Genomic DNA, 26,434 nt, shown 5'->3' on the forward strand with positions numbered 1-26,434 from the left:
CCCGTTAACTTGCTCTTGGCCCCCACCGGAACCATGGACACCAAGTCCTAACCTGGGCTGGAGCCCTCTGTTCCCATATTCCATCCAATCCTGCCCCTCAGACAGTCACCATCCCCGCCCCACGCCCGACTAGCACTGCTTCCCTGGACCCTGCTGGAGGTATCAGGCCTTTTCCTAAAGTCAGCGTCCTCACTTTCCCCACAGGCTGCTTCAGGTTCTAATCTCAGCTCTGCTCCTGCTAGCCTCTTGCCGTGAGCGTAATTGGTGGTGGCTGGTGTTCATTGACTACCTGCTATGTGCCAGGCTCTGCTCCATGTATTTTATGGGTCCTGATTATTCAGACCATCACAATAATCCTAAAATACACACTACTATTATCTCTAATTTACAGATGAGGGAACTGTGACCATGGGAATTAAACTTTCCTGGGGTGATTTAGCTACAAGGTGGTGAAACCAAGTTATGGCCCTTGGCGCCAGCAGCCATGCATATAACCACTGAGACAGGCGGGGGCTCGTTAATGCCGCTATAGCATTTAGGGACTGTTGCCATTGAGCACCTGCAACACAGTAGACCTTGTACTACACACTTTCTCCCTTCATTTAAACCTCACGACTGAGAAAGGAAAGATCTTATTTCCATTTCGCAGAGGTGGAAACTGAGGCTCCAAAACAACAAATGACTCCCCTATCGTACGTACAACTGAGCCGGCTTCAAACCCAGGAGTGTTGGCTTGATCTTAGCCAAAAGGCTGAGAAGCGATCCCCCAGGAGTGTTCAGTGCATCTGTGGCCTTCCTCTGTCACGCTGCATTTTAGGACAAATACCGGAAGATGCTTCCTACCCACTACCTTTGGGAAAAATAAAGAGGGACCCACTAGCCTAACCCCTTCCACAGAGCTCTTGAGAATGTTGTTCGGGCTGCCCCTGGTGGGGCAGGAAGGGGCTTGACAGGTCTGGCCTTCTCCTGTGATCTTCGCTGGCTCACAGCCAGGACCCAGAGAAGGAATGGTCACCTTAGGTTTCTGCTTGTGGGGCTGGACACAAACAGTAACGAGAAACAATTTGGCCTCTGCACATGGAAGCCTGAACTGCACAGCATAAGTTCAGAGGAGACTGCCAGGCGTGGAGTTTCCACCTCCCCTCCATGGCTCCAGCTCCTTGCTCACGCAGCCCTCGCCACTAACGCTGCCCCATTTTGGACAGTGCTCCTCAGTTCTGGGAGCCCCAGTGGACTGCTCTGCCTTAGAGACAGGCCATGGTCAGCAGAGGGATGGCTGGGAATTAACTGGGAGGAGAGATACTGGGGATGAGGCAGCTGAGAGCAAACAGCAGAGAAGCAGGCAGAGACGCTGTGGGTGCTGTGGAGGGTGGGGCTGGACCAAAGCACCTGGCTGCCCCCCTGGTCCCACCACTTTGTTGGCCAGTGAGGACTCAGGGAAGGCAAAGGTAGCTTCCAGCCAATTAGGAAGATAAATCCGCTCCCCTGGAATCACACGATGCAACATCGAGTCAAAGAGAAACCACATGTGTGATATTTGCTGATTTCCATTCATCACATTTCTGCCTTTTTAAAAGTCCAGAGCATGGAGAAGAGTGATGGGGCGGGGGGCACATTTTTGACATAAGCAATATTTACTAGGATTCCACAGAAGGGGTCCTTCTCTTTTGTTCTTTGGTTCTTGTTGCCCCTTGTTCTTTGTGTTCTTGGGCTGGTTATAAAGATAGCTTTGACTTTTCATGAAAAGACTGGAAAAGTTTTGGGTGGGATTCAGGATGAAGATCAAGGTAGGACCCACCAGACTCAGGCTGGTGGTGGTGATGTGGCGGTGTGTGTTACGGGACCTTGGCAGGTCTTAGTTTGGGTACGCAAATGTGAGACGGGGAGCGCTGGCCGGAATCTCGCAGTGCGGTGACAACAGTGAGTGGCGTGGAACGGGCAGGCGACGACAGCGCCCACCTGGCAGGAGCGCGAGCTTGCACACTCCGCCTGCTCCAATCCCGGGGCCCGGGCCGCACCAACTCGGGGTGCAGCGACTGCGGCGCGGGCCCGAGCCCCCGGCGAGCTCCACCTCCGAGGCGCGCCCGGGTCGCCTGAGCCCGCCCCACGGCGGCGCGGTCATTGGTCGGCGCCGCCTCGGCCACCTGCCCCTACCTTGGGGGCGGGGTTACCTGGGACCCGCCCCGCGGCTCGGGTTCCCAGGCCGCGCTCCCTCCTCCTCCTCCTCCGGCCCCGCCCCGGCGCGAGGCCCCGCCCCCCGCGTCCCCGAGCCCCTTGTGATGTCACCGCAGCTTTGATACAAAGAGCCCTTACGGCCCACGCGGGTCTCCCGGCAACGGGCGCGGGCGGGGGCGGGGCCGCCACCTTCAACGGGAGCCGAACCGAGTGCGGCGCGGCCGGGGGACTGTTCCCTGCGGTCTCGGGGCTGCCCGCCGAGTCCCTGCGTGTCCGCTGCCCCGCGCCCGGCGGCGTCCGCGCCTCAGCAGTGCAACGACCCGCGGCCGGACCGGGGATGCGCACCCCGCCGGCTCCCGCGAGCCAGGTAAGCGGCCGCCGAGGGGCTCGGGTTCTTGGGGCCCCGGCGACGCGCACCTGGCCCAGCCGGGCTCCGGGACTAGGGAAGTTGGTGGAGCGCGGAACTTAGCCCGCTCCCGCCCCGGGAGTGTCCGTCCCCTCGGCCCCGGCCGGGAGGTCGGGTTACCTGCCTGGTTCGCTCGGCCACCGAGGAGAGGCCGCTGCCCCTCCGAGCGCTCGGCCCGGCCCCCCGCGCGCGCCCAGGTGCGAGGGCGGCCGCGCTCTCGCTGGCGAAGTTTCAAGAAGTGTTTTAGGAGGGCCTAGGGGGCTCGGAAGGGGGCTCGTCTGTCCGGACACCTCCCTTGCCCGGCCCCGCGTCCCGCCTCCCCCCCCGCCCGCCTGCCTCTGCGGGACCGGTGCTGCCGCCGCGCTCTACCCTCGGCTCGGCCGGTCCCCACGGAGCCTGTGCGCGGCGAAGTTTTTCCGTAGCTCCTGGCGGCTGCACAGAGCCTGTTCCCCGGCTTCTCTCGTCCCTCCGGGGACTCCTCGGGGCCGGAAGAGACGGCCAGCCTAGTTGAGGGTTTGGGGATGGGGCCTGCCCCTTCCCTGCCGAGACAGATCCTGCCGTGGCCGGAGGTGTGCCAGCGGGTCCGCCGGTAGTAGTTGCTGTTGACACAGCCGCTGTCTGCGCCGGGACAAGTGTTTCACGGTTCCGCCTGGCGCAGCCTCGGAAGAGCCTTGTCTGTGCCCTGGGCACAGCCCTATTCCTTGTCATCCGTGCAAACCCTCCAGTATCATCTCTTCCCGTTTCCCTCCTTTCTCCCCCGCTCTCCCCCAGAGGGCTGGAAATGACACATCACTCGCCCTGAGAGGTACCCCGGTTTTCCTTGTTTGACTTATTTATAGCCTCCTTCTCAAAGGAGCGTGAGGGCTCTGGGTTCCTGTCTCTGCACTCAGCCCGCTCATCTTGGAGTAGCAAACCGGTGGGCTGGCTCCTGGTGATCACCAAACCTCTGCCCTGCCTTGGAGAGCGGGAGGCAGGTGGGCTCGGGCTCTGGGAACCTGGGAAGCAGTAGGAAGTCACATCCTCCGAGACATCACCAGGTGAAAGATGGTTACAGTGATTGCCAGTTAGGGAAGAAAATGGAATCTCAAAGGTGGAGGGGGGGGGAGGATGGTACCAATAGCATGCCACCAGACCTCTGCAGGGGGATCGCTCTTTCCCCCATGTGCCCTCCACCCCCGTCTAACCCAGCCTTGGTGGAGTGCCTGTGTTGCTGCCATTGACTTGGGGTCTCATCCAGATGCTGGCACCCTGGCCCAAACCTTACCCTGCACATCTGGCATTCACGGGCTGTCGACTGTATACCCAGAGAATACTAACGTGGACACTTCCCTGCCCTCAAAGTGTTTGCAGGCTGTAGGGAGGCTTTGAATACTCAGGTCTAATCACCCTGCCCAGCGCCCCTGAGCGCTTGGGAACATTGATTGGGGTTGTCTTTGAGGTTCCTGCGACCTCACAATGGAGTGTGTGGCCTGGAGGCGTGAGGGAAGCCCTTCACTGTGGTGAGCGGTACAGCTTGGGCAATGCCTAGTGGAGAACAACTTTGGAATTTTTGGGACCCTGGGCTTAGGTGAAAGGGGTGGGGTTAAGGACTGAGGCCAGCTGGGAGAGATAAGACTGGGCCAGAGGGGGAAGGGGTGTGATTAGCTGCCAAGAGAGCAGGCTGGGAGACCGACCTTTGCCCTAAGGGGGAGCTGTAGGAGAGACTGCCTGGAACCTGTCCTTGGAAAGGACTTTTAGCCAAGTGAGGGAAGAAAAGCTGAAGAAATTAGAGGGCTCCGAAGGTTCTAAGCCATCTCCTTCAGGGTTCCTGCTCTGAAGCAGCACTGGGCTGCAGCTTCTGACATTTCACCAGCCCCTCCCTCACACAGGCCGGCGCCTTCCCCTGCAGGTAGGACTAGCTGCCCCAGACCCAGGGCTTGCTCTTGGGCTGTTCGCCAGGGGCCCTCACAACTTACCTCTTTCATTCCCACCCTCCAGGTAGCTAGAAACTTACTTTCCTGGGCTGGCTGTCCCTCCTCTGGGCAGCCTATTATGCCAAGGGGTTTTTCACAACTGATTCTACTTTGAGGGGGCTTCATAATTTCACTTTGTTGTTGTTGTTGTTTTTGAGACAGAGTCTTGCTCCGTCGCCCGGAGTAGAGTGCAGTGGTGTCATCGTAGCTCACTGCAGCCTCAAACTCCTGGGCTCAAGTGATCCTCCTGCCTTAGCCTCCCCAGTAGCTGGGACTACAGGCACGGACCATAGATGTCTGGCTAATTTTTGTATTTTTAGTAGAGATGGGGTCTCACTATTGCTCAGCCTGATCTCGAACTCCTGAGCTCAAGCAATCCTCCCAGCTTGGCCTCCCAAAGTGCTAGGATTACAGGCGTGAGCCGCTGTACCTGGCCAATTTCATTTTCTATATTTTAGGTGTGGGTAAGGAGGAGGGAAGATGGGAGAGGCTCCCAATAAAATAGCAGGTGAGCAGTTCCCAGAAGGCAGGCATCTCAGGGATGGGAAAGGGACTGCCTGGCAGAGGGTGCCCATCCCACCTTCTGGCCCTGTGCTGTCTCCTGACACTGGATTCATTGCGTTTGAAAAGGAAACATCTTTATGTTGTCCACCTGCTGCCTGGTGTTAGCGGTGGGGTACAGTGCCCCAGCCTTGCCTTGCATGCAGGACCCCTGGGGTTGGTCTCTGTCTTCCTCCGGATCAGCTCTGCCTGCTCTTGACTTGGTAACTGGGTGTTTATGGCATGAAATCACTGGCCTCACAAACGAGGACTGTTGAGTTCTCACAGCTGGATTGCTGGGTTGTCCTGTCCATGGCCAGCTGGGCACAACAAGACAGGCATGCTGATTTGGCAGGTGACACTACCTGGTGCCTTACTGGACACTGTGTGATCTTAGCTCCTGGATGGCACCGCAGGCTCCTCCATCAGGTGGCATTTCAGGGCACAGAGCCTTCCCCGTTTCTGTTTGTCCAGCCCCCAGCACGTTACCTGGCATAGGGCAAGTGCTGCCTAATTCATTCATTCAGTAAATCCTGGGGTATCTAATTTATACCAGATTCTGTGCTGGGCCCTGGAGATATAGCAGTGAACCAAATGGGCAAGAACCCTGCCTTTAAGGGGCACGGGGTGGTAGTGAGGCGGACAAACCAGTAAAACACGCAACATGCAAGACGAGCAAGAGGGAAAGCAGGGCAGCAGTGCTGGGTTTGGGGGCTTTTAAGTGGGTTGTCAGGGGAGTCCTCACTGAGAAAGTGACATCTGGACAAAGGAGGTACAGGCAAGAGGAACAGCAACTGCAAGGGCCCTGAGGCAGGTCTTTGGCTGTCATGGTGTTTCCACGGAGCTGCAGGTGATTGGAGAGCGGGTGGGGGGGGTGCCTGACACAGCCAAACAACAGCTGAGAACCCCAGGAGGATGAGAGGGGACTAATGGTACAGTGAAGACTAGGAACCCACAGGTGCAGACTGCCTGTCACTGCGCTCTCCGGACCCTTAGAGGGGATTTGGGCATCACGGCATTTTTGGAGAAGAGGCATCCATGGCCACTGCTGCCGGGTCTTCCCTGCCCTCAGCTTGGGTCGGGTGGAGTATGGGAACAGTTCTTGCCAGATTATGTTGTTTCCACGACACAGATCAAACCAGCAAAAGGCGTACTGGTGATGTGCACATAGCTGTGTCTTGCAGCAGTCAGAACCCTGTTTGAGGCTTATCTGCCTGTTCCTACGGGTCAGGTCCTATCAGGTGGGGGCAAATCCAGCTCTCGGCAACCTGTACTTACCCAGCCATGCTGGCCTGCCCTGCCCTGCCTGGGCTCTGTTTCCTCATCTCTTTCCTGACCTTCGTGGACTCCCTGACCTCCCTTAGCCCCAGAGCACCCAGGCCTCCCTCTTCACTCCTTCTGCCCATGGGCAGTTAGCACTGTTCTCTTAACCAGAGAGGACCCCAGAGAGGCACGCACACACCTGGGCAGTAGCTTTCGGTTTGATCTCTGTCCAGCTTAGGCCCCCAAAGCATATGTGCATGTGTGTGCACGTGTGTATGTTTATGTGTGTGTGTCACAGACATTCAGGTAGGGCATCACCCATCTATCCACCCTCCCACTGTGGGGTGCTGGCTGAGTGTTAGCGGTGCCCCCTGAGTTCCTGGTGGGTGACGCTTTACTGGGGTGAGTTCGTGGCCACCTCTCCTGGCCAGCACATGGTCCCATGGGAGGATCTGCTAGATTCGAGCCTGACCACAGTTCCAAGCAGTGTGATCTGGAGCCCACACCAGGTGGCAGGCTGTGGAGAGTGTGACCCTAAAAGCCTGGGCAGCACCTTCGTCATCTGTTTTCATATGGAGCTGTCATTTTCTCATGCCGAGTGTCTGACTACACATGGCAGTCCCTACCCAAATGTTTGAAGCCTCATCCTAACGCTGTTAATTAAAGCGAATTGGGCATTGGCCAGTTTACGTGGGCTGCATTCAAGGCCGCGTGGCCTCCAGGGTGACAGCCTTGCTCAGAGGGGTCCCGAGTGGCTTAAGGAGCTAAGCCCCTCACAGAAGTATTTATGACCAAGAGCTCAGATTCTCAGAACTTTCCTGAGCACGCAGAGAGCCTGCTGGTCACTTCTTCACTTTTTCCAGGGACCTGAGACGGGGGTGAAAGGTGGAGGAGAAAGCAGGCAGCCAGGAACGTGTGCCTCCAGGGTTGATCTCGTGAAGGTCAGAGGAGGCGGCTGCGGTGGTCCGAGCCTGTGTGTGCGGGTGACCTCCAGCCCCAGCTCTGTCTGGCAGGCCGGCACTAGTAATGCCAACATTTCTAACCCCACTTCTCGACTTCCTTTTAGAAATGGGAAGTTGTCCAACTGTTGGTCGTATTTGTAATTGATTCAACCTGCTTCATCTTCCCAGACAAGTGGGTTCTTTCCCAACAATGTAAACATTATTCATATGAAAACAAAGCTTTGTGGAAGTTGTTGTTAATATCTGTGGCTCTGCTCATGGGAGCCTTTCTCTTTTAAGGTACCAAAAAGAGGAAGGCCTAACAGAACTGGAGTGTGGGAGGGTGGGCGGAAGCGCACAAGCTTTCTCTCAAATCATCTTTGGTCACCCCCACCCTCCTGTGCGCTCTGCAAGCCTGATACCATAAAAGGGGAACCCACATTGCAAGTAGCCGGTGCTGTCTGCAGTGGACTTGGGATAAAGAGCTGGGGGGCATCTGCTTTTTGCACCAGACTTAAGTTTGCCTCTTAGGAGAGGAGACAGGGTAGGAACATGCCTCTCCTCCCTGCTCCCTGGTTTGCAAATGTAAGTGCCTTCATCCCATGCTGTCATCCAATGCTCATTCCCTTAAGGCAGGGAAAAAATATTTTGGAGCCAGAAAACACCTGAATCTAGAGCCTGGCTCTGCTGCTTGCTAGTGATAGAACTTTGGACAAGGTACCTCACCTTTCTGAGCCTCAGTTTCCCCACCTGTAGAAGGGGGTTGATAATAGTATCTGTCTCATAAGGTGATGGTGAAAGTGAAATGAGCCATTGTGATTTAAAATGCCTAGAAAAGGTTCTGACTCTTTCCTAGTTAGCACTCAGAGATGGTTAGGTAGTTAGGGTAGTATAGTGCCCAAGAGCGTGGACTCTGGAGTCAGTGTCTGGGTTCAAATCCTGGCTCCGCCACTTGCTATTTGTGGAATCTTAGGCAAGTTATTTAGCTTCTCTGTGCCTCAGTTTCCTCGTCGGTACAATGAGGATGATGCTAGTGCCTCCCCAACAGGGCTGTCATGTGGCCCAACTATGTAAATGTATGAAAAGCACTTAAAACAGTGCCTGGCTTATGAGTGAGCTGTTATTTTACTCCTGCAAGCTTCTACTGGTTTGATTCTTGTGACCGATAACCTTAGCGTCTAACAGGATTTCTTGCGGGCGAGTGTCAGTGCTGAAACAGGAAGGTGGCAGGGGAGAAACCCCACCACCTGAGGGCCTTTGCAGCAGCAGCACAACTCTGCTTCCTCAGCTTTTGTGTTTTCAAATAAAGCCACTTGGGCTCTGCGGATGCAGACTCTGGGGCCGGAGCGCAGTGACTGGCCCCCGCACGGCGATCTGTGAATGAGATGCAAAGCGCCTTCCCAGGTGCCAGCCTTCTCCCTGGGCTCATTGTGGGGCTGCCCACTCTGCCAGGCTGTGGCCAGTCTCCCAAGGGGAGAGCGGCCCTCCACACTTGTGCCCACCTGTCCTTTACCTCCAGCCGGGGCCTGCCTGTCCGTCCACCTGTGCCCAGCTGGAAAAGCCAGCTTGGAGCAGTGCTGCCCATCCGCCACTGCCAGGCCGCAGCATCTGCCTCATCAAAGCACTGCGGCTCTGGCTGCCTACCAGCCCCGGGAGATCTGGAGGGGGGCCAAAAAGAAAGGTGCAGGTCGTGCCGCCGCCTGGCCACACTGGATGACTGCCCTTGGTAGTTTTCCAAGGAGCAAACCTCCCTGCTCATCCAGCATGGCTGCTCAGAGGTCTGCAGCTCCACTGAGGCAAAGCTGGCCGGGCCGGGCTGGCCTGGCCGGTTGGATGGGCAGTCTCCACTGGACAGCCTCTGCCTGCTGATGTTAAGTAACCTTGAATTGTTGGCCTCCTGGCTAAATGCGGGTTCTTGTTGACAAGGCAGGTCTGGCCAGCACATTTTTGTGAGGTTATCTGCACGATTGCATCAGTGGTTAGCAAAGAAGGATCTTGCAGCAGCAGGTGTGAGTGCGTGTGTGTGTGCACGCGTGTGCATGGAGTTGTTCACTGTCCTTCACTGCACACACAGTCTAAGGAATGTGACCGAATCCCCACTCCCCACTTGTACTCACACTGTATTTCATAGAGTCTAAGACACACTCTTTTCTTCCTTCCTTTTAACATCTTAAATTGGTGTGTGTTATATATTTGCAGGTGTGTTATAATTTAATTGACAGTGCCGTTTTCTTTGTGTACTTGAAATAATGGTGCCTCTTAAAATCACGGGTGTTTTGGATTTAATGAAACATAGAAACTAGGAAACCTCTGGAGAACTTACAGAATTTGCCCAGTTTCTTCAAGGAAGAGGGTAGAGCCACCTTGTAAAAGTGGTTGCAGGATTAAAAGGGGGGGACACTATGATATGGTTCAAGGGAACAAGCTTGGACACTGGGCAGACTGAGCTGAGATTCCAGCTTTATGGCCTGCCAACTGTGTGACCTTCGGAAAGTAGAGCAGCCTCTCTGAGCCTCAGGTTCTTCCCCCACCACCTGTGAATCGTGGCTTCACAGTCATCGTGACTGTTGTAAGGCACCTCTCCTTGTTTCTCTCTTGCTAAATATCATCTAAGGGCACACTGCCCCAGTCTGTCTGGGTTAAGAAAGGAAGTGGGTTAAGGAAGTGGGTTGAAGGAGTGGGTCGCTGGCCTTCCCAAGGTAGCAGAGATCTTCTTCACTCAGTTCATAATCATTGGACAGCCTTCTTCTTTCCTTCCCTCATCCTCCTCCCACGTTGCCTGAGTTTTCATTTTCACATGTGTTTCCTTTTAGCAATTTTCTTTCAAATCTCTGTCTTCTCCCTTTCTGTAAAATTTTCCCACATGTAACCTCTTGGGAGCTCCCTGTGGTCGGAGAGGGGAGGAGGGCTCTGCCCCCAGACCCGGATGGCACAGACTCAGCCGCCCAGCGTGCGGTAGCTCCTGCGACCTTCAGCTCTAGTGGAGTTCCAGTGCCACCAGCTTTGCTAGCTCCTGTTTCTCCACTCCAACGCTGAGTGCTGCCCACCGGGTGCTGGGCGGCACATGTAGGGGTGCAGGCTGCGAGGCTGCGCAGGGTCTGGCCAGAGCAGTGTGGAGGGTCAGGCGTAGGCTGCTCGCTGAGGTTGGAGCAGGGCTGGGGGAGGAGGGAGCCGAGTTTCGAGCATGGGGAGACAGCCACATGGGTTTGTCTAGCTGACAGAGGGCCACCCAGCCGGGGCTCAGCGGGAGCTGCTGGCTGGGGCTGGAGGGAGACTGTGAGAGCAGGTGGTGGTTTTGAACCTTGTTTTCCCTAGAGGTCTGCTCTCTGCCCCTTTTGCTCTCAAGATGCGAGTGAAAGCCCACAGCCCGGCTGCCTCAATTCATGCACAGCACCAGGGATTCGAAGCTACCCTGTTGGTGAGGTGGTGTTTATGCCCCTGTGCATAAGAAACAGTCTGTGCTAAGCACTGCGGGTGCTAAAGGTGGACAGGAGCTTGGGGGTCAAGGGGGCTGTAGCAGGAACTGAGGCTGAGACCTGCTAGTAAGGGCTTTGCTGCTGATCTGAGGAGCCAGGACCTGGTGCAGTGGGCAGTGGGGAGCCCATAGCATCTTTGAGGCTGTTCCTGATGGACTCCCCTGGGGGCCTCCACCCTCTGAGCCCAAAGCTATGGCTTCTCAGACTTAATGCCTTCTCACCTGCCCCACTGCGGGAGAGCCTGGGGAGGGACCTGAGCTGCCTCAGCCTGCCCTGGCCCAGGGCCCCTAAGCTGAGTTCTGGCCAGCTGTGCTTGGTTGACGCCCCCACCCCACCCTGGGGCAAGTCAGCAGCTCCTGGAACACACAGCCTGGGTAGCTGCACCCGGCAGAGGCCACAGGACAGAGGGACACCCAAACTGAGCCTGCCGGGAAGACCGCTGGGGCTCCGGGCTGATAGGAGGTACTGGAAGGTGGCGGGGGTGGGGGGGAGGATTATAAAACAGAGGACTCTGCCAGGGGGCCCTTCGGGGTGGGGAGGAAGAGAGTCACACTGCCAGATCCCGACCTGCCCGCTCCAGGATGGCAGGTCAAATGGAGCCTCAGCGGTGGCTGCGGGAAAACGCTGGCATCTGCGCGGCTTCGCAAGGCCTGAGGGCTTGTGTGGCAGAGAAGGAGTGGGGTCAATACCTGGCTTTAGACCGTGGGTCAGCTCCATCCAGGTGTGTGCTCCTTGAAGCAGACGGTGGCCTCTCTCTGGGGAGTCCCATGTCACCTCTTTTGAGGACACTCCCCAGCAGGGATGCTGCCTGGCCCACCTGGCCAGAGCCACCGCTTTCCTGTCCCAAGCCTTCACTTTGAGTCTTTAAGCTCCTCTTACCATGACGATAAAAGTATGGAGCCCCCAAACCAAGCCCCACAGACTCTTGGCTGTGTGAGTAATTAAGCCCTCACTTCAAACAGCCACATCTTTAAAAGCTATAATTTGTAGCCCAAAATAGCTGCCTATTCCAGGAACCAGGAGAGCCCTTGACGTGCTCCCCTTTCAACTTGTAGCCCGTTTATTCGCTTTCGACGTTTGAGTCGCCCAGACACCTGGCCCGTGGTTTTCTCAGGACAGCCGGGGGTGTGGTGGCTGCGTGGGAACCGGAGCTTCCGGAGGGTGCCCGGGACATCTTTTCTGAGAATTTAGATGGGCTGATTGAAGTTGGGGGGCTCCTGATGCAGGTCCAGGTGGCCCTAACTTTGTGACTCCAAAGTGGGGAGCGAACGAGAAATTACAATGTAACCTCGGGGTAGTGGATTAAACTCTGAACACCGTTTCCTCATCCGTAAGGAGGAGAAGCATTTACTTGCAGGAATTTTAGGGAAGAAAATGAGACCACCCCTGTAAAGCACAGAGCAGACGCCAGCCCCGTGGTGGGTGCTCTGGCATGTTAGCTTCCTCCTCTTCCTCCGAGTGGGGCTCTGCCAGCCCCTTGATGCAGATGAGGAGACCTTACTATGGGTTCAGGTAGGTGGATGGGGCGGGGAGGGGGGGGAAGGACTCAGAGCTACCAGGAAATGCCTCCGTTGACCTGCAGCTTCTCCCTGGGCTGGCATGCCTGGAATTCCTGGGGCTGGCTGCTGGGTTTGTTTTCCAGATGTGGAAGCAATTTAAGTTCTGTTTTCATAATCCCCAACAGTTTGCCTCTGAAGTCCACATTTTCATTTGAAAATCAAGGCCTTTGGCTCTATTTGTGGGGCAGGGTGTAGGCCAGATAGCCTCTTTGAGTCTTTTTTGTTCAGTAAGTGTGTTCACTGGGGCACTCAGGTCTGGGACCCAGGGCTTTGTTGGGACAGTCACACCCCATCCAGGGCTTGGTCTAAAGGTGGGTTCTCATCCCCTCTGGGTTTTCGTTGGAGATAGTTACTTGGCTGAATTCAGCTGTACCTTCAGTCACCATCACCAGCCCTGGATGGCCATGGGGGTCAGGGGTGGGGCTTGGGTTCCAGCCATGTCATAGGGAGGCTTGTGTCCCAGGCAGGCAGGGTGCCCACATGTCCCAGGAGCAGTAGGGGCCCTCTTTCCCACACTGGCCACAACAGAGGGAAGAAATCTGCTCTGGATTTCAAGTAGCCAGAAATACTGTCTGACATGGAGAAACCGGTAATATCTTGCTCAGTTACGAGCTCTTCCGGCCACAGAGGCAGCCTGAGCCGGGATTAAGGGCTCCGTGTGTGAGGGCCTGTGGTTCCAGGGCTAACTGCTGGTTTCTTCTCTTGTAAGCCAATCACTATGTAGGTAAAAGAACTTTTACATTTGTCTTATAACTACCCTAAATACAATTCTGGGCAAAGAAAAATTGCCTCTGCAGTTCTAATGTCTCTGAACTGCACATATACTTTTCTTTAAAATTAAAATACAGTACCTGTACAATTGAGAGAACACAAGAAAATGGAAGTAATTTACTTAGATTGGTTTATACTAGTGTTTACAAAACATCATCCTGATGACCATAGATTCACCAAGATTTGGTTTCAGCAAAATATAGTCTCTTAAGAAACAGTACTGTATCATACTGATCATGAAGGAGAACTCAACATTTTTTGTCTTTTGAGGACAGACCAAAAATAAGTAAATAAGTAAATCCCAAGTCTCTTGATTAGGTTTTATAGATCCAATATAGATGATTCTTGACTTATGAGGGGTTTATATCCTAATATATAGGATCCATCTATATTGGGTCCTAATAAACCCATCGTATGTTCAACATTGTAAGTCAAAAATGCATTTAATGCACCTCACCTACCAAACGGAGCCCACCTTAAATGTGCCCAGAACACTTACTTTAGCCTACAGTTGGGCAAAATCATCTCACACGGAGTGTGTTTTATGATAAAGTATTGAATAGCCCATGTGATTTATTAAATACTGTACTGAAAATGAAAAACGAAACAATTGTATGGGTACTCTTGAAGTACAGTTTCTACAGAACACATATAGCTTTCACACCATCACACAGTTGAAAAATCATTGTCAAACCATCGTAAATCAGGTACCACCTGTAGTTTTCACTGGAGGTTAAATTGAATTGACATTTTAAAAATTCGCTTTTATTATCAGGGTGGGAAGGTGGACAAAAAGCCAGACCGAGTTTGGGCGGGAGTTTCCATGTAGCTTCTTAGGGTGGGAGAAGGAAAGTATATTGGTTTGCTAGGGCTGCCATAACCAGGTAGCACAGACTGGGCGGCTTAAACAACTGGAATGGATTTCGTCCCAATTCTGGAGGGTAAAGTCTGAGATCAGGGTGCCAGCAGGGTTGGTTTCTTCTGAGGCCTCTCTCCACAGCCATCTTCTCCCTGTGTCTTCACCTGGTGTACAAACCATTACATCCTCCCTTTGAAATAGACCAGGACAGTTGTCTTGTGGAAGGTCCCACATACTTTTGTTTATCTAATTGTTTTCCCTCTGATGACATGTAACTTGTTCCTCTAGCCTCTGTTTTCCCATTTAGTAGAAACTAGATGCTAAGGCTTGCTTAGAACTGAGTTAAATATTTTGTTTGACCAGTCATGGTGGCTCATGCCTGTGATCCCAGCTAATTGGTAGGCTGAGGCAAGATGATCACTTGAGCCCAGCAGCTCAAGACCAGCCTGGGTAATATGGTGAGACCCTGTCTCTACAAAATAAAATAAGACAAAAACGATAAATTAGCTGGGCATGATGGTGTGCGCCTGTAGTCCCAGCTGCTCGGGAGGCTGAGGCGGAGGATTCCTTGAGTCTAAGGTGTTGGAAGCTTCAGTGAGCTGTGGTGATACCACTGCACACTCTAGCCCAGACAACAAAGTGAGACCCTGTCTCAAAAAAGAAAAAAAAAGTTAGATCCTGTGGCTTGATTAGAACCAAGTAAAATATTTTGCTTGATGGGCACAGTGGCTCACACCTGTAATCCCAGCTACTCGAAGGCTGAGATGAGAGGATCTTTTGAGGCCAGGAGTTCAAGATCAGCCTGGGCCACATAGCTTGATCTTGTCTGTAAAACATCAAATAAAATTTAGAAAGATGAATCATGATACTTTCCTTGAATGTCATGAAGATATCATAAAGAAAAATAATAAAAAGACTACAGCATAGCTGACACTGTGTACCTCACGTTGTATCACATCAGGAGGCCAATATCTCATTCTTCCCAATTCATGATGCTAAATTTGATCACTGCATCAAAAGGACAATAGCCTATTTTCTCCATGGTAGAGGTATGTAGGGGTTTTTGTTGTTTTGCTGTAATCCATGGGGTGAGTCTTTGGTACTTTGCAAGTATCCAGTTTCTCATCTACTTTTAATCTAAAGGTTTTACTTTATAGTTGTTGGGTACAGTGTTCTCTATGTGTCAGTCAAGTTTGTGTTATCCTCTCTAATTCTCGTTTGCTTGTTCCATCAGTTACTGAGAGAGGTGAAATAGAATCTCCAACTTCTGGTTCTGTTAAATTTTGCTTTATATATTTTGAAACAATTATTAATGTGCATAAACATGGAGGAGTATTGCATCTTGTTAAATTGATCCCTTATCATTTTTAAATGTCCCCTCTTGCTGTAAAGTCTACTTCATCTCATATTATCAATAAAATAGTCCCACCAACTTTCTTTTGGTTGGTGTTTGGATGGTCTGTCTTGTTTTCATTCTTTTACTTACGGCCTGTCTATATTCTACTGTTTAAATTGTGTCTCTTGTAAATGGCATGTGGTGATTTTGTTTTTGGGGTTTTTTTTTGTTGGCAATATTTGCCTTTAATAGGATTGTTTACTCCATTTTCATTTAATGTATTACTGATATGGTTGAGTTGTTATTTGCTTTTTATTTGTCCCATTTAATCTTTAAGTTCTACTATTTTTAATTGACACAAAATTGCATATATTTATGGAGTGCAGTGTGATGTTTCGATACATGGCCACATTGTGGAATGATCAAATCAGGGTAATTAGTCTATCCATTACCTCAAACGCTTGTCCTTTCTTTGTGCTAAGAATGTTCAAAATTTCTTCACTAGTTTGAAATATATAATACATTTTTGTTAACTACAGTAATCATACTGTGCAGTAGAATACCGGGATTTATTCTTCTAACTAACTTTGTACCTATTACCCAACCTTTCCCTATCCCCACCCAACCCCCGACCTCTGGTAACCAGTGTCTTACTCTCTACTTCTGTGAGATCAGCTTGTTTAGATTCCACATGTGAGTGAGATCATATGGCATTTGTTGTTCTGTGCCTGGCCTGTTTCACTTAACATTATCTAGGTTCATCCATGTCATCACAAATGACAGGATTTCATTTTTTATGGCTGAATGATACCCCATTATATACACACATTTTCTTTATCCATTCATCCCTGATGGACACTTAAGTTGATTCCGTAGCTATTGTGAATAGTGCTACAATAAACACGGGGTGGACACTTAAGTTGATTCCATACCGTAGCTATTGTGAATAGTGCTACAATAAACATGGGGTACAGACATATCTTTGACATACTAATCTCATTTCCTTTAGATAGGTCCAGTAGTGGGATTGTTGGATCATATGGTAGTTTGATTTTTAATTTTGAGGGGAAGCTCCCTACTGTTGTCCATAGTGGCTGTACTAATTTACATTCCCACCAACAGTGTATAAGAGTTCTGCTTTTCCCATATGCTCACAAGTATTCGTTATTTTTGGTAATAGTCATTCCAACCGGGTTGAGGTGAATACCTCGTGATTTTGATTTGCATTTTCCTGACGATTAGTGATGAGGAACATTTTTTCATATACCTATTGGCCATTTATATATCTTCTTTTGAGAAATGTCTATTCAAATCTTTTGCCATTCTATAATCAGAATGTTTGGTCTTTTTTTGCTAGTGAGTTGAGTTCCTTATATATTCTGGATAGTAACACCCTATCTGATCTTTGGTCCTCTTTTCTTCCTTGGGTTTTCTCTTCTGTTAGATTTTTAGTAATATGTTTTTATTTTTGTTTTTGAACTGCTAATTTTTGACGTGCTCATGTGTTATTGGAACAGAAGTGGCACGTGGTGGGGACAGAGGGGTGAGGCGGACGGCCTGGCTATGGGGGTGTTCCAGTGGTCGCACTGTGGTCCACATTCTGGCCTGTAGCCTAATGAGCTTGAAAACCAGATCTCACCAGCCCTTCCCACAGCCCTAGTACTCGGGTCCATGCACGCCCACAGGTTGTCCCTAGGTAGACGTGCAGAGCCAACGTGCCAGCTGATCCCCTTGCAGTGGGCAGTGCCCTCTGCAGCAGGCCGGGCAGCCCTTGTCTCCCTCTGGTCAGCAGGCTCCTGGGAGTGGGTGGGGGGCGAACTTGGACACAGGGGCCAAGGTTTGGATGGACGTGAAATGATCTCCAGCTCTGGCTGAAGCTGAGCCAGGCCCCATAGCCTTCGGGGCAGGCTGGACGTGCCGGTCAGCCGGACACAGCACCTCTGGCCTGCGCCTGGGTGGATGCTGCCAGGGACTGCCTCGGACCCTCCCTTTCTGTGCTTCCCGGAAGCCCACTCACTCCAGCCCCTCACTGAGGACTTGCTCTGTCTTTAGATCCCTCATGCTTCCAGTCCCTCCACTCTGCCACCCTTCAGGAAATTTGCCCTTCTCCGCTTTGAGTTTAGCTCCTAGGAGCCTATCTGACACCTCTCATTTCTGGGTTTTGCTGGGAGCTGTGGCTCGCCCCGTCCCCTGTACTCCTCTGCCACTGTCTCAGCAGCAGCGTGTGTGTTGGGGCGAGGGTGTGAGATTGGGGAGAGAGCTCAAGAGTTGTGATGAAAACACTGACAAAAAGGCAGCGTGGGCTTCACCGCCCGTCCCGCCGTGGTGTGGCGTGTTCAGCGGCAGAGCTTGTTGTCTGCCCGCCTTTACTTGACGTAAGTGGCACGGGAGTTCTTGAGAAACACAAGCGCAGCTTTCTCTACTATTCAGCGCCAGCCTGAAGTTCCACAGTCAGCGGGTGCCAGATCCGGGACTGAGCCACACTGCCCGAGAGCCTCGGGCTCCCCATCCTTAAAATGGGTGATTTAGTATCTCCCTGCAGGGGCTGATGTGAGCCTCAGAGCCTGCTTATTTCCCACTTGAGACGAATGAGCACCTGGGGAAACAGGAGTTGTCACTATGGTCCCCGTCCCGGGATCTGCGGGTCCACCTGAGGAGGAGAGTGCAGTAGTTATGGCGTCTGCTCTAAGCTCTGCTCCTAGATGCCCCAGGATAGGCAGGAGCGGTGGACCCAGGTGAGGGGGGGATCTTGCACTCCTGGTGACACTCTTTCTGCGGCGAGGTTCAGGAGGTGGAGCCTGGAGCCCCTGGCTGGGAGGAGAGAGCCTGGGAGGGAGGTTGGCTAGGAGTGGGGCATCGGCCCCTCTCCCCTGGCCACCCTCAGGCCTCTGATCTGGCCCTAGGGACAGGAACACGGCTTTGGGTCGCGTCTTCCCAACCTGAGTGGGACGCTCTGGGCTGGGAGCTCTCATCTCACAGCATGTGGTCAGTCCCCAGGGCCCGCTGTAACATAGGATAAACGCTAGTGGCTTGGTGACCTGCTGCTCCTGCGCTTGCCCTTGGCTTTGTGGGGATGAACCTGAGGCCTTGCGTCTGAGCTGAGGTTCCTTGTGTTCAGAAGGCAGGGCTGAGGCCTCAGCCTCCCTCTGCGGGTGCTTAATCCCCCTTGGGTGCCACCTTGCCGCTTGACTGGCACCTGGGCAGCCCTTTGTTGGACCGGAATCTCGTCAGCCGCTGCTGTGAATACAGCTGCCCACCTGCAGAGCCAGGGTTGGTGGCCCTGCAGGAGTTAGTTACAGCCTGGGTCGCTTGCCACTCTCTGCCACCACCATCTTTCTACGACAGCAGCAGCCGAGCCATGATGGGGCATAGGGGATCCAGCCCAGTCTATTCCGTCTCTTCCCTGGGGGCGTCGGCACCCCGAGTTCTCTTGCCAAATGAACCTTCTGCCACCTGTGGAAAGACCCGGGGAGACCCTGCCCCTGGCCATCTCTCCTCCTGGGCTGTCGGCCAGCTGGGGTGTGCTGAGGGACTTCTTTGTGGGTTTGGCCTGGGCAGCCGCCAGGCCCCTCCCCACCAGGGCTTGGTTCGCGTCCACCCCGCCGCCACACGCGCCTTCCCAGCAGCGGCGTTCCACGTGTGCCTGCCGGTGCCGTGCTGCGAGGGGAGCTGGGGTGTGCCCGCCAGGCTATTTTTACCAGCCTTGTCCCCACAGAGCTGTTTCTGGCTCGGAGCTATTGCCTTGGGAGCGGAGCCGTTGCCAGGGCTGGGGGTGGATGAGCTAGAGCCTCGGAGCTTCCTGTACTCCCTTCCCCAGGCAGCGTGTCGTCTTAACACTTATTAAAGGGTGTAATTAACGTGCAGGATGACCTTCAGAGAGAGCGGGCAGCAGATGCCCTGGTGGGGAGAAAAGAGGCAGCGACGCTGGGAGGGCAGCCCTGGAACTCGCAGACGTCTGGCTGCCTGCAGCTGCACCTACCCGGCCTGCAGCTGCACCTACCCGGCCTGCAGCTGCACCTACCTGGCCTGCAGCCCCGTGTGGCACCCGGGCAGAGCGCGAGGGCCCCAGGGGCTGGGTGGAGGCCAGGCAGCACCCTGGTTGTCTTCTTTCAACATGATGGTGACAATAATAGGTCAGTTTTCTTGAGCACTTTCTGTGTGTGCTAAGACTGTAAAGTGCTTAGAGCATAAGCCAGCCTACTTCATTTTAATCATAGTTAACTCCATTTAATAGATGGGGAAATTGAGGCACCGAGAAGTTCCATAAACCTAAGGCCGCAGGACTCGTGAGTGGTGGAGCGGGACTCCCCCTCTTCTCTGCCTTGTTTTTAGCATCCTCGAGGTACAAGACATTGACCTAGACCCCTTACCATGATCCTTCCGGATAGATGCTCCCATCCCTGTTTCTAGATGAGGCTCAGAAATTAAGCAGTGTATCCAGTGGTCGGTCACACAGCCGGGCAGTGACCACACCAGGGCTGGTGCCCAGGCCCCGGGGTCCTGTGGCTGGGCTCTTCCCAGCTCACGGTCCCGCAGCGCATCTCGTTCATCACCCACACGTGCTCCCTCGATGCTAACCAGTGGGGTTCAGGTATAGAAATCCCCATGGCTACCCATTTAGGGTCCTCCCTCTTGCAGGGAGTGTGGAAATGTGGTGTCTCGGTGTCGGTGTCGGTACTGGGGTGTGCGGTACTGGGGTGTGCGACTGTGAGAGGCTCCCCGCAGGGGGCGGTGGGGGTGAGAGAGGACCAGATGCAGCTGTCAAGTTTGGGCCCCGCCGCACCCCTGCGGAGAGCATGGACAGTGGGGCATTGTCGCCACTCCGAGGCTTGGACGGCCCCCCACGTGTATTGATACTTGGCCTTTTCAGCAGCCCTGAATTCAGCCCTTGCCAACTTCCTACAGAGGAAGGGTGACTCGGGGCCAGGCGGGTGAACACAGCCTGCGAGGCTGGGGGGCCCCAGGCAGGCTGTGTGCCTCCAGGTTCCCACTTCAGCTGCAGCCAGCTCTATCCAGCCCCAGCTGGAGACGAGGCGGAAAAGTGGAGGTGGGGACGTGGCAGCGGGCGCGGGCCTGCCCTGCCCTGCCCTGCCAGAGCCGCTGGCTGCGTCCTATTTTCCCAGCTCTCTCCAGAAACCCCTGGCCTCGGATAATCCCCCAGGCCCGGCCTCTCTGAAGAGGGAGGGATCCCTCCTGGCTGTCTAGGACCTTGCTGGCCGACCAGCTGAGGACCCACGCGCTGTAGGTACAGCTCAGCCTCTGGTGCTGGGGTATGTTTGTTGTCACATATGGCCCTTAGAGTGGCCTCTGAGGTAGAGGTGACTGTCCCCATTCTGTAGGTGGGGAGCCGGGACTCTGAGAGGTGGTCACTTGCCCAAGGTCACACAGCTGGTGAGTGGCGGGCCAGCGGGGACTGAAACCCAGTCTGCCAGCCTCACCAGCTGCACCCGCAGGGGCCTTCTGGGGTTTGTGGAGGGACACACTGCATCTCCTGTGTCTCCCTCCACCCCAGGACCCCTCAACAGGGTGGAAGGAACAGGGCTGGGGTGGTCTGGACATTACCAGCCAAGCCTATGTGGCCCACGGCGACTGGCCCTGTGCCCCTGGGGGCTGTGTGCTCAGGGCTGGTCCTGAGTCCCGAGGGACAGAGCCCTGGAGAGTCAGACTGTACCACACACATGCCCCGTGCTGCCTCCTGAGGACACCGTCCCTTTCCTCAAGGACCTGAAAAGACCAGACACAGACTTGCTGTGCAAACCCTGAGGAGGCTGCATTAAGCTCCAGGCCTGGACATGTCCCTGATACTAGGGTCGCTGGATGGTGGCTGGATGGTCTTTTTCATACACCAGGGAGCAGGCAGGACATGGAAGTTCTGAGGGGCAGAGTCTTGGAGCTGCCCTGGGCACAGGCCTTGCTTGTGGACCCCTGGCTGCCTGGAAACACGAGCTCTTGGGAGGCCCCTTCCCCGTTCCCCGATCTGGCCAGGCCTCCAGAGCAGCCCGGGTCCAGCACTGGGCGTCCTCGCACACCCGAGATGGAGAGCACTGCTGCGGTGTGGCCGGGGGCGAGTAGGCAGCTCTCTGGGCCCCCCAATGTCCTCTCCCCAACCTCCTCACAAGCATACAAGACCGGGGCTCCATGTGCCCCTGGCTGGAGGGTGACTCACAGCCTCAGGAGGCCCGTGTCCACAGGCCACCTAGAAACCCTGTGTGAGGGCAATATTTTTATTATGGACAAGTTCTCTCCCTTTCCCTCTGCAGCTTTATCTGAGGAACATAAAAGAGGGAAGCTGGCTCTCAAGGGTTCTAATAGGACTTACTCTGAGTTCTTCCAGCCAGGTGGCTCAAGGGTGTGATAAGAGGCCACTTTCTGGCACCTTCCGGCACCTTCCAGTGACTGCCTCTCTCTGCCCCCCATCCCCAGCAGTTCCACCCAGACCCTTCCCCAGAGCAGGACCAGGGACTGCGGCCCTCAGCGGGGAGTGCAGGTGACCAGGGCAGATGTCACCACACGGCTCTCAGGCCAGGCACAAACCAGTACCATCCCAGGCTAACCAAGGTGTGTGTACAGTCACTTTCTTATAGCTGTCTTTATACTATTTGAATTTAGGGAGGAAACTACTAGAAATGGTTTTGAAATTACGATTAAAATTCCCTTGCCTTGGATAAACAATTGTGAGTTGAATGAAAAGGTGTTAATGTAGGGAGCAGCTGATTTTAAGAGAAGCAGCTGGAATGAGTGTGTGTGTGTGTGTGTGTGTGTGTGTGTGTGTGTGTATGTGTGTATGTAGTGAGGGGCGGGTGAGGGGCCCTGGGCTGTGCGTGTCAGAGCCTGGCTTCAGGTCTCAGCAGGGCCCTCTGTGAGCCGGGTGGTTCCGTTGCAGCTGCCCTCCCGCTCTGGGCCTCATCCTCCCAGGTGTCCTGAGTCTGCCCTGTTGTGAGCTACAGTGGGGTGTGCATGAGACAGACGAGGGTGCTTGGTGGTCGGTGAAGGGCCAGGATGATGTGGGCTCTGCTCAGTCACAGCTAACAGTCTGCCGCAGGAGGTGGTGGTCTTGTTGGGAAGGCGGGACCCTTGTGCCCCTTCCGCCCTGCCTGTGGCTGAGACAAGCTACTTGAGCATGCTCTTTCCATCCCAACAGGGGCTTGGCCAGCTGCCAGGAGTGTCAGGACGCTGCTGTGGGACTTCCAGTGAGGGGGTGGACAGTCCCCACCTGCATGCGTGAGTGGAGTGCTTTGGGGCCGCAGAGCGCCCGGCATACACTCAGCCTCTGTACCTTGGTGTCCAGTGAGCCAAACTTAAGTTGGCCAAAGGCCAGGCTGGACCCCTGAGGAGCACAGATGCTGGCCTCCACGTGGCACTCTGCCTGCCTCTGGGAGCCGGTGGGCCGCAGCCTTCTCAAGGTGAGCGTTGGTGACACAGGTGGGTCCTAGTCCCTAACCTGTGGCTAACTCCCACATGGCCCCAGGCAAGGCCCTTCACTTACAAAAAGGGGGCAAGGAAGCCCAGCTCCTAGGGCTGTGGTGAAGACCAAAAGAAACACCCATTGCCCAGTGGCCGCGCGCTCCTGCGAGCCACCAAGCAGGCAAGAACTTCCCCCGCCTGTGTGGCCAGGATGGCGAAGAGCTGGCCGTTCTTCATGGCCAGGTAAAGGACCAGACCAGGCGCATTGCTCCTCCAAGAACCCCATTCTCCGGTCTGCCTCCTTACTTGTTTGTCCTGGGGCATCTGTGTGCTAACCTGGAGTCTCCTCTGGGTTGGGAAGCAGGTGGGTGTGAAAGCTGCTGCGTGAGGAGGAGCACTGGGGTGTCACAATTATTAATGGCGACACATCCCTGTAAACTGTGCTTTCCCTGTCGTCTCCGTGAGCTTTGGAAATGCACGGCGGGGAGGAGGCATCTATGATAAATGGAACCAAGCGCGTGGCAGCTGGAGGCAGGCAAGGCTGTCTGCATACTGGCCAGAGGGCTCTGGCAGGCTGCGCTCTGAGCCTTGGTTTCTCCGTCAGTCAAATGGTGTTAATGGTAGCCGTCCGGAGAGTTGTCGTAAAGCACAAGTGGGGTGTTAACTCTCAGCTCGGCTTGTGGACTTTGGTGGCTGCTCAGTAGCGTCGGTTTCCGTTCGTTTCTGTCGGGATGCAGCTTCAGGCTTGTGGATGAAGAGCTTGCTCAGGGCACGAGATCTGATGGATTGGGAGCCATGTGATCAGATTAGTGACATCAAGGTGGCAAGGGCCCTGGGAACACCAGGGGCATGTTCAGGGCTCAACCTCTCGGTCTCCGTGGTTGGGGGCCTGGCTGTCGGGTGCCAACTTTATTGGTCCGTCTGGTGTTCAGCTCGAGCCCCGGCACAGGCGGGGGAGCCAGGCTCATTAGTCGCCAGCTGTTCTTAGCCCAGGATCTCCTGGCGGGGACATCCCCAGGAGGACCACCCACTCACCAATGGCAGCAGACGGCTACACGTGTCTGGACAGGCACGTTCAAGCCTGTCACTGAGCAGCTTCTTCAGACATCCCTGAACCTGTCGTCTGAGACTCCCAGAGGCTTTTCACAGCCCTTGCTCCTGTTACCGTTCTTGTCCTGGGGCTGAGGGGACCTTTAATGGGGTTGTCTGCCAGCCCTCACCGAGGAGCACACCAGACAACCTTGGGAGTAGGTTGACATCTCAGATGGGAACAGGTAGAAGCAGTGCCACCCAGGAAGTACCTACCTTTCCGGAGACAAAGCGGCCCCAAGAAATGGTTTGTGAAGAGCTGCCCCTCAGTCTAGGGTACGCTCTGAACAAAGCCAGAGAGAGCTCTTCTATCAGATGATTTTAGCAAAAGGTGCGGGCACATCTTTGTTGCGCACTGTCATTGTGCCAGGCAGTGTGTTGGGCACTGGACACACCATGGGCAGGTCTGGCCCAAAGCACAGAAGCAAAAGTCCTGGCGTTCTTGCTCTCTTAGCTAACATCGCGTCCTCTGGCCGGGATTTATTCATTGAGGTCCTACCGTGCCAGATGCTAACATGAAATAACTCGCTTAATTGACACAATGACCCAAGATTCCATTGCCATTCCTGATTTACATGGGACAGAACTGAGGCTCAGAGAGCTTCCGTGTCACACCCAGAGTCACCGAGGGTGGATCCCAAGCTGTGCAGCTCCTTGTACCGTGTTGCATCAAACCCTCCTGGCTCAGGGTGGTTCTTGAAGGACATTCAGTGTGGATGTGCCCTTCATCTGGATCACCAAGAAGCCATCGTTTGGCTTCCTGGCACACTTCACAATGGGGGCTCTGGTGTGCTGACCAGGTGCCCCGAATGACGTGGCTGGCCTGGCTGTGGCCCTTCTCCATGGATGGCCATTCCTGAGAGTTCTGGCTCCTCACTGGACTCTCATGAGTTGGCCAGTACGAGAGGTCTCTGAGACTAATCACCTGCCAGGCATTGTCATACTTGGGGTCTTGGGGTCTGGGCCTCCCTGCACCCCAGCACCTGCTGTCCCCGGTCCTACCAGCATTCTTGCGGTCTGATGGGCAACACCAAGCTGTGGGGGGCCAGCCTCACTCTGCCCCCTCTGTCTTTTCCAGGGCAGTGAGGTCGCAGGCCCTACGTATGCTGATGGCGAGCTCATCCCCAGGGAGCCCGGCTTCTTTCCCGAGGACGAGGAGGAGGCTATGACGCTGGCCCCGCCCGAGGGCCCCCAGGAATCAGACATAGACAGCCCCATGGAGAGCACCCAGAGCCTGGAGGGATCTGTCGGGAGTCCTGCCGAAGAGAAGGACCGGGGCCTCGGGGGCCTGTTTCTGCCAGAGGACAAGTGAGTTAAAACTGTCTGGAGCTTGGTATGTGCCTCTGGGCCCAGAAATGTGGTTCTTGGAAGGAAATAAATATGAGACGCACTCAAGATTTGTATCACAGGCATTAGTGTCATGGATATTCTGAATAGCAAAAAGTTCTAAGCAGCCTAAATGCTTAAAGTAGGGATAGTTCTGGAATTTCAGGCAGCTGGACAAAGTCAAGTTTTAAATTACTTTAATGTTATGGGATATATGATCTCAATTAGCTTTAAGAAGCAGGTTACAAAGATGTCGGTGAAGTATGAACTTTGTTAGAAATACTTACCTATATATTAGGAAATGCCTAGAAAAAATTAATCTAGAAAATTAAAGTTATTTCTGGATGGTGGGATGATGGATCATTTTAATTACCCCCCATCTCCCCTGCTATGTATTCTATATTTTCTATATAGATTATGTGCTCTCATAATCAGAAATGTTACTTTAAAACAATATTAAGACCTAAATGACTTTCCAGTGAAGTAATGTTGTCTTGTAGTTTGGTGCTGGCAGACGGGGGTCCCTTGCATTTCAGCCCCCACTAATGTTCTGGAGGTACACGGTACTCGTGGGCCAGTGGGAAGCTGCCACCGTTGTGGCTGAGGAACCTGTGGCCACTGGAGTGGCAGGTCCCCTGTTGGAGGAAGGTGATGGTTACGGCTGACCTAGAGATCTAGAGAGGGAAGAGGGGGTTCCAGGATTGGTTGAACCATATGAAATTGACAACTTTTAGTCATTTCCAGCCTTCAAAGAAAAAACGGTGATTTCATGTGGCTCAACCTCATACATTTTCTAAATGCAGGGCTTCTCAAACGCGAGCATCTGAGGGTCATGATGTTCTTGGTTCATCAGCTGCGCCTGCGTCCAGCCAACCCAAGGACAAGGGGTCTGAACAACAGACCTGTTGATGCTGTGGCTAACCATCTGCCACTTGACTGTTCCTATTGTTTTCCGGGGCTGACCGTGAGGAGACAAGCCAGCAGAGGGTACTGAGAGTGTCAGTAAAATATTAAGAGAAACAACTGAGGAGATGATTAATTCAACCCAAAGCACTAAGGAACCTGGGGGCAGATAAATAAGTATATAAATAACGTGTGATCCAGGTACCGAGAGACTTGTTCTATATTTAGTACACACCTCAGCGTTAACACTGTGATCCTTAGATAGAAACTGGGGTTCCAGGCCGGGCGCGGTGGTTCACGCCTGTAATCCAAGCACTTTGGGAGGCCGAGGCAGGAGGATCACTTGAGGCCAGAAGTGTGTGTGAGACCAGCCTGAGCACCATAGTGAGACCCTATCTGTAGCAGCTTCTTCAGACATCCCTGAACCTGTCGTC

The 26,434-nt window shown here is 53.9% G+C and overlaps 1 protein-coding gene across 1 annotated transcript in view; it reads left to right on the plus strand.

Moving 5' to 3' along the window:
* Positions 1-2,390: 2,390 nt before the first annotated feature.
* The window catches only part of RAB11FIP4 (RAB11 family interacting protein 4 (class II)), a 37,070-nt gene continuing 13,026 nt past the window's right edge, over positions 2,391-26,434 (plus strand). The window contains exons 1-2 of the mRNA XM_012648356.1: positions 2,391-2,542; positions 24,850-25,079. Of these exons, the coding sequence (XP_012503810.1) occupies positions 2,513-2,542; positions 24,850-25,079 (260 nt within the window). The 5' untranslated portion in view covers positions 2,391-2,512. The remainder of the gene's footprint in view (positions 2,543-24,849; positions 25,080-26,434) is intronic.

Source organism: Propithecus coquereli, unplaced genomic scaffold (assembly GCF_000956105.1).
Source record: "Propithecus coquereli isolate 6110/MARCELLA unplaced genomic scaffold, Pcoq_1.0 Scaffold281, whole genome shotgun sequence".
Lineage (NCBI taxonomy): Eukaryota > Metazoa > Chordata > Mammalia > Primates > Indriidae > Propithecus > Propithecus coquereli.